At 41.0% G+C, this 17,576-nt stretch overlaps 1 protein-coding gene and 1 long non-coding RNA gene across 9 annotated transcripts in view; both read right to left on the bottom strand.

Moving 5' to 3' along the window:
* Positions 1-391: 391 nt before the first annotated feature.
* LOC109971873 (uncharacterized) lies at positions 392-750 on the bottom strand. Its single transcript, XR_002276603.1, has 3 exons — positions 692-750; positions 513-571; positions 392-404 (listed from the first exon to the last, which is right to left on the bottom strand). It is a non-coding gene; the product is annotated as an uncharacterized LOC109971873 (long non-coding RNA).
* Positions 751-3,076: 2,326 nt separating this feature from the next.
* Positions 3,077-17,576, bottom strand: part of stard13a (StAR related lipid transfer domain containing 13a) — a 43,481-nt gene continuing 28,981 nt past the window's right edge. For 7 of the 8 annotated variants that reach the window (XM_020620422.1, XM_020620424.1, XM_020620421.1 and 4 more), the window contains 13 exons: positions 14,586-14,657; positions 13,740-13,821; positions 12,333-12,396; positions 9,824-11,139; positions 9,504-9,674; positions 8,744-8,903; positions 8,393-8,591; positions 7,703-7,916; positions 7,157-7,271; positions 6,378-6,623; positions 5,512-5,729; positions 5,135-5,311; positions 3,077-5,046 (listed from right to left, as the gene is read on the bottom strand). In XM_020620422.1, the coding sequence (XP_020476078.1) occupies positions 4,929-5,046; positions 5,135-5,311; positions 5,512-5,729; positions 6,378-6,623; positions 7,157-7,271; positions 7,703-7,916; positions 8,393-8,591; positions 8,744-8,903; positions 9,504-9,674; positions 9,824-11,139; positions 12,333-12,396; positions 13,740-13,821; positions 14,586-14,657 (3,152 nt within the window). In that variant the 3' untranslated portion in view covers positions 3,077-4,928. Of the gene's footprint in view, positions 5,047-5,134; positions 5,312-5,511; positions 5,730-6,377; positions 6,624-7,156; positions 7,272-7,702; positions 7,917-8,392; positions 8,592-8,743; positions 8,904-9,503; positions 9,675-9,823; positions 11,140-12,332; positions 12,397-13,739; positions 13,822-14,585; positions 14,658-16,009; positions 16,590-17,576 lie in introns of those variants that run through there. The other variant, XM_020620429.1, reaches the window with a different exon arrangement.

The following is a 17,576-nucleotide window of genomic DNA, read 5'->3' as shown; positions in this document are numbered from 1 at the left end:
AAAACCACTTTCACTAAATCGGAAACCTTGCATATATCGTTAATGTATAATATAAATAATTTAGGTCCCAAAACAGAACCCTGAGGCACTCCATATACAATGTCCAACTCACTTGATCTTCTTATAACGGTGATAAGGAGAGGATGTATGGGGAAATTAAGAAAAAAAGTGAGAAAAATGTATTAGTTTTATAATATTGAACAAATTCATTTTAAGGTTTAGATATATATTATGTTATTATACCTTTTTTTTTTAGTGTATTTTGGGGGGCCGCTTGGGGGCCGTGAGGTGCGCCTCACAGCCTCTCCTCATCGGGGTCTGACCGGACCGGGGCTGGGGACAGTGGGGGGGCCTTCACCGGGGCTCTAACACACACTCGCTGGGGACGCGCCTCCTCCATACTCCTGAAAAGAAACAAGTATAAGACAAAATGGAATATTTAGAAATTCAGATGAAGTGTTAACAGATGACTACATAAAATCGTTAATATTATTAGATAAACTGATATTTACCATGCACATGAAAGGTCTTACACTTCATCCTGCCCTCCATCACTTCCTCTCTCCTCACTCTGAAAGATAAATAGAAGACCAGAGGAGCTGTAGCTCAGGTTTTTAAAAAACTAAGGCACAGATGATTGGTTCATGACTACTATATAAAATGTAATTAAAGCAAATAAAATTATACTTACCTGTTCGAGATGTTAAGATGTCATTATGCACCCAACACATCTCCTCTCCTCTCCTCTCCCTGTTTCTTATTTCCTTTGTTTTCTCATCTTTTCATGTTATTTCTACACGATTATCAAAATAGTTGTGAATTTATTGTAGGCAAATATGAACAGCACCTACCTGTGGGCTGTACAAGCCCAATCAATCCACTAAAGGGAATAAACACCTTTTTGTGGTTGTTAGAAAGTTAGAAAGATCACCTACAGTGTCTTCAAGGTCTGTTTTAAGTACAAATTTCCCTCATTGTTTTCCCACAAAGCGACAAGTGTGGTGGGGAGATGGCAACAAAAACTGGGAAATCTGCACCAACATTTGAAAATACCCACATGATTTTTCTATCAAGACTGTGAAATAGTTCTAAATTTCTAATTTTTCTGCAGAAATTTTTACATTTTTTTGTTTCTCCCCTCCTCCATTCAGATTAAAGGAATCACATGTCAAACTAAATGGAATATTATTTAGAAATTCAGATTAAGTGGGAACTGATGACTACATAAAATTGTTAACATCAAGATCAAAGATTTTTATTGTCAATTCACTATATGTGCAGGACATACAGAAAATCAAAATACCATTTCTCTCACCTAGTACTGAATGCCATTCCATTTAGGAAACTAAATATATATATATAACTTTTTAGTTTGTTCATCTTAGTTTTGTGTGGTTTCATAAACAAAATTATTTTCTTTGCAATCCACAGAAATCATAGCAAGCTATTAGTGACGCTGAATCTGCACGCCAAGAGAGTATCTCCATAAAAGTATGTACTATAGGCCTACTCTTTCATGGAGCCATAACTTGAACAAACAGACATAAAGGACAGTGTTATAATTAAATCCGGTATGACAGTGATATCATCTTCAATATTATCTCTGATGTCAATCTCAAATAAACATCTGTAAATCCGTTTGGGGAAAGATGCTCTCTCTAATTCCAGATCTTGCCAGAGAATCTTCAAATTTTAGTGCTTTCTTCAGTATAGTGAGAAATGTCTGCATATCCACTGAGTTAATTTGGTATACCTTTAATGGTACCTTTTGGTAAAATGTATGTCAAAAATAAGATAGAAAACAGATTTCAAATTGGAGTGCATGACTAATTAACCCCATGGCAACATTACACTTCCTGTTTACATCCCCCAAAGCCCCCAGATTATGGGAAATGTAGCTACCAAGATTAGAGCCTAATTATGCCCCAAGCTGAAGTAAGACAGAGAACAATAATATTAGGAGTAACTAAATCCATTATAATTCACAGGATATATTATATTATCATTAACATTACATTTTTTTCCATATTGCATTACAGTGTCAATATTTTTGAACACTACTCAGGCTCAGCTGTCAGAATATTTTTTGTATTTTGCCGCACTGACATTCCTCTCTGTCCATTAATCTTAAACTTCTCGTGTTGAAAAACTGTAGACACAGATGAAAAGTCAAGAATTTCAAATTGCACTGAGGATATGGGGAGCAGACTGGATAAAGAGACTCTCTGGGCAGACAGGCACTTTCTGTTTTCTCCAGAAGAGGTCACTCTCAAGATTAAAGATTTTCCAACTATCTCTCAATAATTTTTGTGCATCTTTTGTGCACTGAACTGCTCTGAATGACAGGTTGCCCAGGTTCCAAGACAGCCAGCCACTGCTGTGGCTCAAAGAAAACGTACAGTGAATGAAGAGGTTTCAGCGGAGAAAATCAAATCTTGATTCAACTTTTCGGAAACCAATTTTTTTCCCAGTTTAATTTGCAACATGTTGCTCATTTGTCAGAGCACATGTAGTAGTGAAGCTAACGTACAGCCACAGTGCAGAGGGTCATTGCTGCTCCAGTTAGGTAGAGGCCAAAGCAAGGTTTCTCTCATTTTTGTTGTTTCAAAGTAACAGTCACCCTGGCTTACTGGGAAGCTGAGGAGGGCAGCGTCTGTATTCAAACACCTTCATCATCCTCTGCAAGAGTTTCCATCTAACGCGGCTAAGTAGGTAAATGTGATTGAATATTGATCTGAGCTGTGGAGGTTTATCCATCCACAGAAAGGATGTACAGAGAGAACAGTGAAAAAATGTCCTTAGGGACAACCCAATGATGCTTTGATGAGTTTTCATTCACCTAATTATCTAAAAATAGGTTCCATGGCATATTTTTCAGATTCATTCATGACCTCCAGGAGTACAATAGCACCACTCAATGGACACAAGAGCACAGGACACAGGAGAATGCTGGTGATAATCAGTATTTGCTGTGATTTTCTTGCTGTTGTTCTCTGTGATATTAAAACAGTTTAATGCCGAACACTGGGGAACATTTCAACAAACAAAAGACAGCGTTTTGTTTGATGTATTTGTATTTTTTATTCTCTTGTTTAGAAACACTGGTTCGGTTTTCTGTCATTCTGTCAGAAATAACCATAAACCTCAGCCAATCAGCGAGATTTGGAACCTTTCCCCACACAGTCGGGGGCATACACACACACACACACACACACACACACACACACACACACACACACACACACACACACCGTACTGTTCTCCAGCAAACAGCATCCACACAGGATTTTGGTGGCACTGTAGAAATACTGTATCATAGCAACACCGTAGCAACGCAGCCTACAGCTGAAACAAAAAAAGTCCAGGCAGTGCCGTGGCAGAGCAAGCTCCAGTCTGCTACTGCTTCGGTATTATGCTGAGTGGAAAGTTCACATTTCAGCATATCAGTACGACAGGAAGACTCTCCAAAACTATTATGCTCGATTTGTGGGCACAGAAAGCCTTGTATATATTTACAGTACAGTGCGCATATATTTAAAATGCAGATATGTGGACACATCCATGCACACACACACACACACACACACACACAATTTCAAACATGCTTCCCAGAAGCAGTGAAATGGTCACATGTCTTAGACACCGTATAACATGACAGCAAAAAAGCAACAATGATACCATATATAGAAATATAATAATAATAATAATAATAATAATAATAACTTTAAAAGAACATTTCATTTAGATAAGATAAACACTGAAAATAGTGACTGAGAACTAAATCAACAGTGATCTCCAACACAACATGTCCATAGCAGGACTCAAGCACGTTTTTGGACCCGATGAACATTTCCCCTTTCTGCTATCCAGATCCCTCATGCACTCGATTTTCCTGAAACTAGTGCGCTCATTTCACAATGTAATGTTGACAGGTATCCATATTGTACTGGACTTGGTCATTCATATTGCAGGGATTTTTAGGAGCACAGATGTTTTTGCATCTTTATAGAAGGCTCTGTAACAGTTGTGTGTATATTATAAATATTGAAACGTAAGTGTAAAATACTATCTTTAAAGCAGAGATTAATAAAAATCCAGGCAAGTCAGATCTGCATTAGTTTCTTGAAAGATTAATCAATGAATTGTGGGCAAAATGACTGTAAGATATTGTCAGTGTTTGTGTGAATTTGTGTTTCTAACATTTACTGACCTATTCAGACCTATTCATTAATACATTTTAGATGAATTAGTCATATTAAATATCAAAGTAGGCAATGTGACATTTTAAAGAGTTGGCGTTAAAATAGATTTCTCTAAATAATCAGTACTAATATACTTTTTCTACTTTAAGTAACTTTTAGGCTATTTGTGAGTGTACATACTACAAAATCAGCTGCGTGCAAGTCTAGGGTACAAATTCTATTACAATAATAATTAAATTCATCTCAAATTAAAGTGTTTCAGATTAAATATTAACCCTAACGCTATGGCACCCAGATCATGATCCCACCTGCTGGTGCTGTCTGTTTTATTAGATCATTTTTTTGGGAAGATGTTGGATTTGTAGATGGTTGGCTATGAGTCAACTATATACAGTAAATCATTAATGGTTATTCAAATAAAATCAAATTTGTTGTTTCACAATTGGAACTGTTTGTTCTGTGATACAAAAAAAAAATATTTTGGAAAATAAATAAGCAGTGATACATTGTTTAAGGACACCTGTCCAGAATGACCAGAATTAATGGAGAAAAATACTTGACCCTGTATGTGAATGACTATAACTCAGTACAGTATGGTACAGTGTGGCTCAGCAGCATGAAAAGAGACCAAACTCCACTGCCTGAATGTTTCCTCTCCTTTGTCAGTGTTTCTCAGGCCTAGCTACTCAGGCAGTGTGACCCAAAATAAAGCTTGATTTCTGGGGTTCAGAACTTGGCCTCAGTGCTCGTCTGATCTAGAGGCTGAAAAGAGGAGCGGATCCTCTGGGCTTCATTAATGCACAGATGACCGAACGCCTTGTTGTACCATTCTGGAGATCTTCCTCTGTAACATAAATAGCAAGTATTGCATATAAATGATCACAATGCTAATTAGAACATTTACAATTAGAACACTTGCAGTCTGCCCACACCTGAGGTCCACTCTAGAGATATGTGTGAGCCTGGTCCTTCCCATCCCACAGGGCTCCAGGAGGTACTGTGACTCCAGCACAACCCCCCTCACTGTTCCCATGCGTGGGCTGTCGTCATGTTCGATGGACAAACACACCAGCGCAGAGGAGCCTTTACCCAGGTCTGTACACCATGATCTGAAGGGGCCGAGGGAAAAAAGGTGAAAAGCTCTGAGTTCAGTCAGGAGTTTAATGTATGAATGTGATATATTGTCTGGTATCCTTTTAATGGACCAAACTGCAGATTATTTTCTTGATTAATCAAAATTCAATTCAGCTCTTTAGATAAAAACTTCTAAAACAAACAAAACATGCTAATTAAATTCAGTCATCCTGACCTTAGTACCACATAGTCACAGTCGGGTCGAGGTGCCATGTTGCGGCAGCAGTATTGGTACACGTCTGTCTGCTTATCCAGCGTCTCTATAACCTTCTCCTGCTGTAGTTCATTCTGCCACAGAGGGCGCTCTTTTAGCAGCCGCTGCAGCACCTCAGTGGGAGTTGCCGACACCTCCACACACACTCGCCACCTCCTTAGGGGGTTATTGTCTTCCACCTTACATACAAAGACATTATGCCTGGTGTATACCTTATCTTATCATGTGTAATTTGATTGTGTATGTATGTCTCCAAGCAAAGAAATATATGGAACCATTTAGATTTTTATTTTGGGTCAGTTTTTCACTTGAGTTGTGCTTCTTGTGGAGAAGCGAGCAACGACCAGCAAAGTATGCATATACTTATAGGGCACATCCCAAGTCTCTTATATGTGCCCACGTATCCCTCACTTGTCTTTTCCTTGTGTCTTGATCCTGTCCATGTAACATGAGGAAAAGATGGAAGGAGAAAATACAGGGAGAGAGGAACCATGACATAAAACATCCTTCCTTCTGATCCTTTATCTAGAGCATCCACTCACCAACTGATTTCCAATAAAGGATCATGTCACTTCATAAAAAACTCCCACAAAGGATGATCTTAACTCCTTGCTCCTCAACCCTCACTCCTCAGAGTGGACATAAGTGTCTCGGGATGTTGTTCAACCAAGAAGATGAATAATGGTTGAGCATCAAGGAGCAAGCAGCGAGGAATGATAATATTAGAGACTTGGGATGTACCAAAAAAGATGCAGCATTCCCCTGTATTCCTCGCCTTTCTGTTTTCATTGCTTGCTAGAACCTCCAGAAATTCAGTAACCACATACCTTTTTAAAGGCCAGTTCTGTGTGGTCATTAGTTGAACGAGGCACCCAGCCTTTGCTCTTATCTTTGGCTTCTTTCAACAAGTTCTGAAATAGGCTTTCTAGGTGTGCATGATAGGATCCTTCCTCATCCTCCTCGTCCTCGTCCACCTCCTCCTCATGAGCCTTGCACAGCTCGTCCAGTGGGGGCACCATCAGCTCAGCCTCCATATAGGAGTTGCGAGACTGGGTCACCATCTCCTCGGGGATCTAGGCAACAGCCAGAGGACGTGCAGCACATCAGACATCACATCACATCTAAATATTACCATGTCTGAAAAAAGACGTTTAAAAATAGATGCTATTTTTTTGTACAAAATTAAAACCACTATTCACTTTCATGTTCTACAGATTTCGGTGTCAACCAGTTTTGCTTGTATGAAAACAAACTCAAAAACACGCTGCAATCAAGTCTGTTTTTCTTAGCTCCTAAAAAGGTTTGCACTGTTAACAGCAGTATCTACTTGTACATGGTGACACTCTCAAAGTAATGATCATATACAGTTTTAGAAAAGAGTGCATTAAACACAATTATCCTGAGGCCTTGGATAATACAAACTCAGCACGGATAAACATCACTTGGCTTCAGGTAGTCAGTTTTTTTGGTCAGTTCATTTCATATACAGAATGAGTTGTACAACTTCTGTCAGTCATTTATCATTTTTCACTTGAATGAAAACAGCCCCATCAAGAACGACTAATATACAAGCAATGAAATACTGCTGTAAACTGTAAACCCTGACCTGAAACAGACGCTGGCACTCAGTGATCATGTGTGCCAGGCCCTGGGTGGCAGCCTGGCTCTCGTTCAGGTCTTTCTGATCAGGGCGGCCTGTGGCATACTTCCTCTGGATTACCCTTGAGAAATATAAATTACACAGAATTTGCAGAACACAGAGGGATAGAAAATGCACTTACTGAGGTAAGGGCAATTTCCATCATAAGGAGTTCAACTGATTAAATTTACATCAAAATAAAATAGGAGAAGCTTTATGTTGTTATTTATCTGTGAAAGACAAAGAACTGTTTTGTTTTAGCTTAATAACTATTGACCTTTATTCATACTTACTTCAATATATACATATACTTTTAACATAAATGATATAGCTTTGAATTGAATCCAAAATCATTAATCGGGTTGCTGCAATCATTAACCACCAAGTTGTTAGTCAGTTCCCATGGCAACAGCTATTTCTCCCAAAAAAATCATAAACATTACTTCACTGATCAAATCTTTGCAGGCTGCTGTTCAGAATAGTTTTTACATAAGAGTCAGTTCAGATGTGCACCTTGGTGACAGCATCTCATTCTTTAGTATGCTGAGTTGGAAGAGTGAAGGTCCCAGACAAACAGCCAGGTTCATTGGTGTCATCTGGTTCTCCTCCACCAAGGAAGTAACATCACGCAGGAAGTAGAGCAACATCTGCAGAACCTCCCTGTTTTCATCTGGCATCAACAAAATGGCCGCTCTGATGGCCTGCAACCACTGCTCTTTCGGGACGTCTATGGAAAAGCAGTTGACAAGGACTGATGGAATAAAGTGTGCATGTAAAACACAAAATCATACATACAGTAAGAAGCTAAAATTACTGTACATCACACACTGTTTTGGTCAAGTTTGGCTAATTTTATCGAGAATTGGGTATTATATAGTTTAAGATCATAAAATGCTAATCACAAAAACATATTTCTATGTCATATAAAAAAGTATCAAACAAGCACCGTCACCCAGATATGAAAGCTATTTGTTTGTGACTTATTCTGACTGTCATGTACTTGCTGTGCTGTGTATATCGCTTTTAATTTCAGCTTGTGAGCTTAAAGTAGCTGGCTGTACCAATCCACATCCACATTATCTCCGTGGCCAGAGTGCCTAGGGGGAAGTTGAGGCTGAGGCAGAGGACTTCATCTGTGTTGTGGCAGCTTCAGTATTTTGTGCACATAACAGGTGACTGGATCCAGAGCTCAAGGCAACTTACACTGGTAAATGTGCAGGAAGGTTTCTCCCAGCTTGCTCATTAGCAGAGGCTCAGGCAAATCTCTGAAAAACTGTTTGACCATGTCGGCCACGTCATAAGCTGACTGGTCCTCATAGCTCACAGAGTCAGGGGACAGCTCACACTGCTGCCTCAAAGCCTGAATACGAGACCTCACGCCAGACTTGCGAAACAAACCCACCTGAGAGAGGAGTGACAGAAGCAAAGCCAGTGAGAAAAAGGTTGGTTTTTACATCAGCTGCCTTGTGTTTGAAATGTAAATACTGTAATCAACATTCGCACTATGCGGAGGAAACTGATTCTAATCCAGTCCTGTAAATGCTGTTGTCTAACCTGGTCCAGACAGTGTTTTCTGAGGTGGCTGAGGGCCTGCTGTAAACACAGAGGGAGTGGAAAACCACAGCGCTGGACATGGACAATGAGGGGAACACCAAACACACTCTTCTCCTTGTAGTCAGGTACTTTCATGCGCTTCATAAACTTGGGCACAGACCTGGGAGTGATATATGGAAAACAATTAGAGAAAGGTGTGGGAGAAAGAACAGCCTGTGTTTTCATTATCTCACTTCATGTGTACGCTGGTCAACAGTTTTCCCTCTTAGGGATAGTAAAAAATAAAAAGGACTGGTCATTAACAACACAGAGATGTGCTTATGTTTGCAGGTTATGGTGACTGGCAGCCTTTGGCTAAAGCCAATTTCTAACTAACACTGGCATCTTTGATTATGCACAAACACTTGTTAACTGCCAATATCAGAGTAGCAGATGACACAGGACATTAAAAAGCATGTGAAGGTGTTGAGTGAGTATATGGTCCTGCTGTTTCAGCTCTAATGTAGAGAAGCTGAAGGCAGCAGTAAACAGAGGCTGTCACACCCATACAGAGTAATTCTTCCTTAGCTGACACAGAAGACTGGAAATAAAAAGGCAATAACACAACAGAAGGTGTGTTCATTTTTTTGTATATAAAAACAATGATAAAAGATGAGCGACATTGTAGAGAGGAGGAGAAAAACATTAAGACAATGACATGATACAATTTGTAATAGGCATTAAAGAGCAATTATGCAGGTGTGATGCAGTGTGTACCCACCATGTCCAGCCATGCTTATTAGACATTGAGTGTTTTTCCATGATGGCAGTGAGGCGGAGCAATGAGAACTTCTGCAGCAGGCTGAGCTGGCCTGCTGACTGGCTACTGATTTGCAGTGAAGATGCAGGCTGGTTGAGATGATCGGAGGTTCTGAAACTGGGCCATCGTAGACTGGGGTGGAGAAAAAAGCCCATGAAAATGAAGGGGAACAATAAAAGTAGAACTGTTCATTGTAAAGATTGCTCAGTTTATAGACCAACTCCAAAAAACAAGACCCAAGTTGAACAAATGATCTTTTATATACCTGAACAGCTACTCACCGTGGTCTTGTCAGCGAGGCCCCGACTCCAGAGTCTCGTCTCTCCCTACTGGTCCCTGTTGAATCAGTGTCATTCAAAGAAACTCCATCTCTCTCCCCTTCACTGGGGGTGGTCCTGTCCTCCCCTTCCTCCTCTCCTTCCCCCGTCTCACCCTCAGGCAGCACACTGCGGCTCCAGTGATCCACTATTTGCTGCAAACCACTGACATGCTGGATGATGTCGTCCAGGTGAGGGAACACGTTGTCCTCTTTCTCTAAGTCCAGCAGGTCTCCTGTGCTGGCATAAAGGTGGGAGCCCGGCACGTTGTCGTAAACACTCACCCTGCTGCCCTGTGGAGCTCCAGGACAGGGGGGCTTTGCCAGAAGTTTGCCAGACCAAGGCTCACCTAGCCCATTGTTGGATGGAGAAGTTTGGGCCAGTGTTTGAGAGTCATTGTTTCTGTCACTGGAAGGTGACAGGCTCTCTATGGACAGAGCTTTTGGAAAGGTGCCTGGTTTATGGTCTTTGGGGATGTGAACGAGGAGGTTTTCATATGAGCGAAACTGGTTTCTGCCGAACTGGCTCTGCCCATCAGTCCTCTTACCCTGAGAAGGCAGCTCCATATCCTCCAGATACATGCTGCTTCTCTTGCTGGCAGTCCGAGGTTTTGTACACACAGGCGCTTTTACATTGGGTGCCGCTGTCTCACTGCTCGGGCTCACATTCACTATGGATTGCTCTTTACAACCATTGCTAGGGGAGACAGGAGAAGTGCCATTATCTGTTTGGTGGTTGAGTTTAGGGCTGTGTTCCAATTGGTTGATGGGAGTACACTGGAGCTTCTGCAGTGCCTGAGGCTCCTCTCCCTGTAACACCGGCCCACTGATGACCAGTGGTAGCCTGCGATTTGAACTTTTCCGCCTTGTCGATGGCCCCCAAGTACGCATTATTTCCATTCGGCGCAAAAACTCTTTGGCTTTACTCCGCCCTCCTTGCCTGTGGTGGCTGCTTTTGATTGGCAGGGAGTTGTAATATGGAAGGTCCCTGGGTGGTTGGTAGGAAGTGGAGAGAGATGCCATAGATATAGAGTCAGGCATGGCGGATGCGGAGTCCTCACTGTGCAGCGAGGAGACTTCTGTGATCTCCTGCTCACTCAGGTCTGTCAGCACGCTCTCGCTGCTCACTGTGCTGTGCAGACCCTCCATCTGACCCGTCGGGCTGCTTTCATTGGTGCCGTCCAACAGGAAGTCTTGTAAACGAGACCAACGCCGACTGCTCCACTCAAATGTCCACCGTTTACTGATAGCCAATGGGTCATCTTCATCGGAGTCATCACCCTGTGGAAAGATAAAGGAGATATTTGGTACAGGGTCTTTGATATTTTCATACAGTACAACACAAAGCCTCAATTAAGTTACTTGATTTCAATTAGGTTGTGTTCACAAATACTGTACAGTTCCTTTGGAGGACGCTAAAGAAAAATCCTAATTGACTGATTTACTTCTTTTTAGGATTTACTACAAATAAAGCAAGAGCTGTAAACTCAGTGTGATGTGGAATTAATGCTTCTTATTGGGCACGTTTGGCAATCTAGATTTTATTCTAGTGACTGACAGCGACTTGTGCTGCACTTCAAGCTGCACCTTCACCACAGCACACAAAGAACTCAACACAAAGAAATACCTGGTAATTACAATTAGTTGACACTATAGTTACATGTCATCTGTCATAAAGTCCATTAAAGTGCTATACTGGACCATGAGAGGGGAAATATTTAGGTGGGATCACCAGATTAACTTTGCTTAACATCTGAATTCATATTTCTGTGCTGCATTCAGAATGACATGCACCAAAGTTCCTCTGGACAATGAGCATAAATTAACAAGCCTTTTTGAAGGTCTCAAAGTTGATTGATTACTTTTTTTTAACAGGTTTTTAAATCTTTACACTTCACAGTCCCACACCACAGATCTGAACCAAGGTTATATTTAGATATACAACTTTTTGTGAATCAATTATTGGTGTCCACAGAATTGACTGCAACATGCACATATGTTGATTTGTATCAGTGAAAATCTTCTAATGAAATACATTTCTGATGTTCTTTGTTATATTTTAATGTCTCATTTCATGTACTTACTGAGTTATTGATTGTTTTGAGATGTTTATTTCTCTGGGCAAGTTAACCACACATCCCAATAGAGCCATCAGCCTTGTTGCTAATTACATATATTGGTGTGGAGACCATTTTAAACATTTTGACCTGATAATGATCAAACTGGGATTGAAACATTTTCCATTTGAATAACATCTGAGATTTGCAGACAGTGTGCAGCTGGTACCCTTCACTGAAGTTTGAATTACGGTACAAATGTCTCATCTGCTATAAATCAACCAGACCAAACGTGTGATCAGCAAAAATCCTTTGCAGCGAAATCATAGAAACATGCATCTATTCATGACAGCTGGCCGAGGACACTGTATTTTCTTGGCAAATAAAAAGTTAAATATCAAATAGGATTTGGCCTACCTTCTTCTTGGGTTGGCTGACATCCAGTTTCATGGAGGCACACTTGTTCAGAGTATTTAGACGCCTGTAACACACACATTCGGTAAAACACACGAGAGCTGGCAGGCTGAAAATGTTCTGTTGTGTGTTTGCTTCGTTCTGCGCTGCTCACTTTCACTCTCTTATCTTACTGCTCACTACCACCTTCTTCCTTTCCTTCTAAGTAGCTTCCTTCTTTGATCTTCTTTCCTGAATCTGTCTCTTTCCAGCCTCCCTTGCCTTTTCTCACCATTCCCACCCCCTTCCACATCCATACTCTGAATCACTGGGGTTGTGAACAGTGGTTAGGAGGGTGGTGTCATTGTGGTGGTGGTGTGTTGGTACCTTTCAGGATGGGTGATTAAAAACATATTTTGAGGCTCATGACCTCTGTCATTTGAAACATTTCCACTTCTGATACAACAGCTGAAAATCATCATTTGTTCACCGTTTACTTTCTCTGTCCTCTCATATAAACAAGCATACACGGGACTGCCAATAGGAAGCGGCAATATCAACAATATGAATATCACATTTAAGGGTCTTTTTGGCCAGAAGTAAACACTAAAGTTGGAAAATATGCAGAGAAAACAATTGTAATATCTGCACCCTTTATTTCTGCTGCAGGATTGTACAACCAGTTATTTAAGGTGCATATATTCATACAGGTTTTGCAAACATGAGAACATAATTGAAATTTTAAACAGTTCTGAAAACACAGACAATGCAAAGAGCAAAGCACAAATTATGGGTGTGTTTAACAGCTCCTGAGTCAGTTCTCAGAGTTTCTCATGTGTATTCTCTCAGTGTACCTGTCAGGAATCACAAAGACTCTAATTACCCCACCCTCCTCTGCAATATACACTGGAGAAGTGGAGGTGAAATGAAAAAAGAAAAAAGATAAGAAGTTGGGAAAATATGAAGGTGCAAGCAGGGAAACTATTAAAAAGAGAATAGGAGATGTGAACCATAAAGATCATGGAGGGACGTAAACACACACACACTCAAAGCCATGTGGTAGAAAATACTGGCATCTCCTGACTCCTTTCTCATTACCCTCAGCCCCCCATTTTGCCCCCTGAGGGTCTCCGCTCTTTGAATGGTAGATCAGAGCATGTCGGAGGGGAAGGGAGGTGGCCAGATCAAAGCCTGGGTGTCTGAGTGGGAGACAGGGATGGGTTTATTAAGGGTCGAGGTCAGACATCTAATGAACAGCGGTTAACACCAGGCCACAGGGACAAGTCAGGCTACAGAACCGAGAAGAAGAGTCTGTGATGTGTTAAACATGTACTGAAACAGATAGAGGAAAACAATGAGGCCTGTGTGTGCACGGGTGGGTATCTAAATGTACAGCATGTACTGTATGTATATGTGTGTTTGTGTCCTTACCGAGATAGAGGCTCCACCAGGTCCCGCTCCAAGAAGTCATGGTCCCTTTTCACAGAGGCGATATCAATTGGAAACTGGGAATCTATAACAGAATCAGAGAAAGAAAAGTCAAAGAGAAAATGTCAGTTTGCGGATCCCCACCATGTAAATAACTGAATTTTAGGGTGACAACTTACTTTAAGGACAGAGTTATGCTAAGAGTTAGCATTAGGCAAGTAGCAGTTATGGTTAGGTTGGGGCAAGTGTGCAGGAAATGAACACAAGTCAATGTAAAGTCCTCACGAGCATTGACAACAAATGTGTGTGTATGTGTGCTGCTAAAGAAGGATTGCTGGATTGGGCTACTTCTTAGATTACTGAGGCCATTTCCTGTTTGGGCCTAAACAATATGAGACCTAATGATCATGCAGGTTTTCCAGAAAGGTGGAAGGATGGCAAAATGGAAGAAAGGAAGTAGGAAAGATGACTGGGCAAAAAAAAAGACAGAATGAAAAAAATATGGCATGATGGGTGCACTGAGGACAAGGTGGAGGGAGAAAGGTGGAAGAAAGAAGAGAGAAAGAGAAGCTTGTGAATCCCAGCAGTGATAACAAGGCCTTTCCCATGACCCACTCCCTCTGGACAGGAACTGAAGTCTCAAAATAGAACAGAAGACAGGAATACAGAGATGGACGGATAACAGAAAGAAAGAGAGAAACAGAGATGATGGAAAGAAAGTAAGACAGAGAGAGAAAACCAGAAGCGGGAATGAACAAAAGGAAATATTTGAAGAAGCAAGTCTGTGTGAAACAAGGCAGCTGGGTAAATTCTGGACTTCATCTCTGAGTGCATGGTTATGTGTGTTACCTTCATAGAGCTGAGCATACTGTGGAAATCCTGCTGCTCTAAGCCAATCACAGGCCTCCTTAGCCTCAATCTCTGCAAAAATAAAGCAGATAGAGATCAACATACATCATTCCTGCATTCAAAATGTGACTTATCATACATATTTTTTGGTGTTTATGGTTCTACCCTGAAATACAAAACGTGGAAGCAGTTCAGAGTGATTAAAAAAACTGAACTGAAATGGGGCCTAATATTACATCACTTTTTTTGGAGGAAAGTCCCTACATTATTGAATTTCCCTCTGAGAATTCCAGTGGGTTTACAGTACGTTTTCTCCATGTCCAAAGTATACGCTAAATACAGATAAAGAGTCAAACACACACACACACACAAAACCCCACAACACTGTAATTGTCTGTTAACTACATCCCAGCATTTGGAGCATAATGGGGAGGAACATCTCAGAAGTTTCCACAGAGAATTCACAGGAATAGAAACGCTGGAAAAGTTGCACCTTTTATACAATTTAATGATATCCAGTCAGAGGAGCTGACAGCCAGAATCCATCTACTGATGCAAAAAGCTAACAGGCACCACGCCCTATTAGGTGCCGCCACCCGCGTCACGAGATGTTTCACATGCATTTGTTTTACTGCTTTTTCCACTTGCATATGTTTCACTCACACCGCTAAAGTGGCAGCTCTGAAATGTGCATGTGTGTTTGTGTGTGAATACTTTTTCTTTATGAGCAGACTCTGCTAAAACTCCTCTGGAGAGCCACTGCATCATCTTGGTGCCAGAAATCACATGAGTTAAAAGAAAATGTTTGCAGATAAACGCTGCAATGCAAAAAGACATACATTTACTGCTTTACTCGTACACTAATATGTAAACTGTGGAGCTCAGGGTTTGTAAAAGGATATTTTTTAAGTTATGAAATTATAAATAATAGAAAGGCAATTATATGGACAAAATAAAACCAGAGAAATGAAAAAAATGACAATTTTTAAAGGTTAAAATAATATAAATGTCTACACAGCTAGTAAATATAATAAATAATATCACTCGCTACCCCTTACAATACCCTACTCATTCACTCTCACTTGGCCCATTTAAAGCTTTAGAAGTGCTTGCAGTGGATGGGAGAGACACCGCAGAAACACTGGGGACAAAGTTCAGCAGTTTTAAAAAGCCTCCGTCTTTGCCATCAGAGATGAGAACAGTCAAAGGAAATGATCGTTTCACCGCAACCAAGCAATTACATCCCTCTCCCAACATTCTCAGCATAACTCCTCTCTCGAAATCATAAACAGCCTGAAGCAACATGAGGGCAAATCATGAAAAAGTATTTGTTTGTAACGCTGAAAATAGACTGAAGGGACAGAGACATTCCAGTGAGAAGCCTACAGCGTGGCAAACCTGAAGACACAGAACTGAAAACTTACTTGAAGCCCTCATGGTGCAGACGATGACATGCTTCTATTTCTCTCTCCTTTGCTCAGACTGAAGTTTCCTCTCCGTCCCATCGCACATCCATTAGCTACTATCCAACTTTCTACTGAGTGCCAACGATGCCACGCTCTCTTCCTTGTTGTCCTGCCAGCCCTCGTATTAACAACTCTGCCTCTGCCTTTCAGCCTGCCCCAAGCAGATTTTCTCTTCCCTCTAATTTCTTCTCAACCTCCTCTCTCACACTTTCTGCTTGGTGAAAATCCACATACAATATCTCTCTACGTTTACAGCTCTCTGGTTTACGCCACACTAGACTCCTTTCTTTTCCTCACTCTTGTTGTAGTTTCTTGCTTTTTCCTTTTTGCACTGAGCATCACCTTTTCTTCATTTCTTCTTGGTCTCATGCTTTATTAAACATTACCCTTTCTTTACTTTTTTAAAAGCATTTTCTTGCTTCTAAACTCGTCTTCCCCTCAAAGTCTTCCTCTAAACAATAGTACTCTATCACACATTTTCCTTAATCCATCTGTCCTCTTGCTTCTTTCACTGACACCCCCTCATCCTTTTCTTCCACTCTGCTCCAACAGAACTCCACATCTTTCTCAGTACCAGAGCTGCTGTTGCCAAATCACATCCATTGAGGAAATGGCTAATTTCAGCTGGCATTTGCAGCAGCCAGCCCCTGAAGTCGCAGACTAATGACTGGTGGACGCTAACCTCACATGTCAGCTGAGCCTTCTGGCAGGCTAGCAAGGACGCTCTGACATCAGCTCCTTTCTGTTGCCTAACTGTACAATACTGTGGACTAGAACAATGTGTGGGAGAATGCAGTGTGTATGCATACACATACATTGCGAACAGCAGTGGAGACATTTAGCACAGTCCAGATGTTGCCCCCGGTGAGTCAGAAAATGCAAAAAGGATGAGGCAGCCAGACAGCTGGGGTGGGGAGGGAAGCTAAGATGGACAGATCCTGTGGGAAAACCACAGGGAGGGAGACATACCACATCAGCTGCTTATTTACTGAATGTGAGAGTTGAAACCAGAAAGACAGAAACCAGGTTATAAAAATTCCAAAAATATTTTCACAATATGCCACAAGACATCCAGTTTTGACCATTCAAAACACATCAGTGAGCCACACTGCTGCACAGGTTGGGATGTTCCTTTATTACAATAAACACTCAATAGTGCACCGAATCCTGAACACAGTCAACAAATGCACATGGTGTGTGTAACGTTTTCTACAGCTGTTTCAGAAAACTACTAAATGATATTTTTTTGATAATTTGTCTTGAGTAGGAGCCAACAAACCAGGGACTGAGTGACACAGACAGACAGAAGAGGGTGAAAAGTCTTTAGAAACAGATTGACCCAAGTTTATTTTCACTGTATTAATCATTGTATTTTTATATGAACTGGTTTGCAAGTTTTCAAATCCACTGTCCATTCTTCCAAAATGCTTTTACAAACCTAAGACAAACACATTCTCCTCCAATATATCAGAGATCTGGTGTGTGAGCTAAAATATATGTATATCTGGTGTAAACCTGCATAGAT

This window comes from Monopterus albus, unplaced genomic scaffold, assembly GCF_001952655.1.
Source record: "Monopterus albus unplaced genomic scaffold, M_albus_1.0 scaffold237.1, whole genome shotgun sequence".
In the NCBI taxonomy this organism is placed as follows: domain Eukaryota; kingdom Metazoa; phylum Chordata; class Actinopteri; order Synbranchiformes; family Synbranchidae; genus Monopterus; species Monopterus albus.
This window is presented reverse-complemented; position numbering and strand designations above follow the sequence as displayed.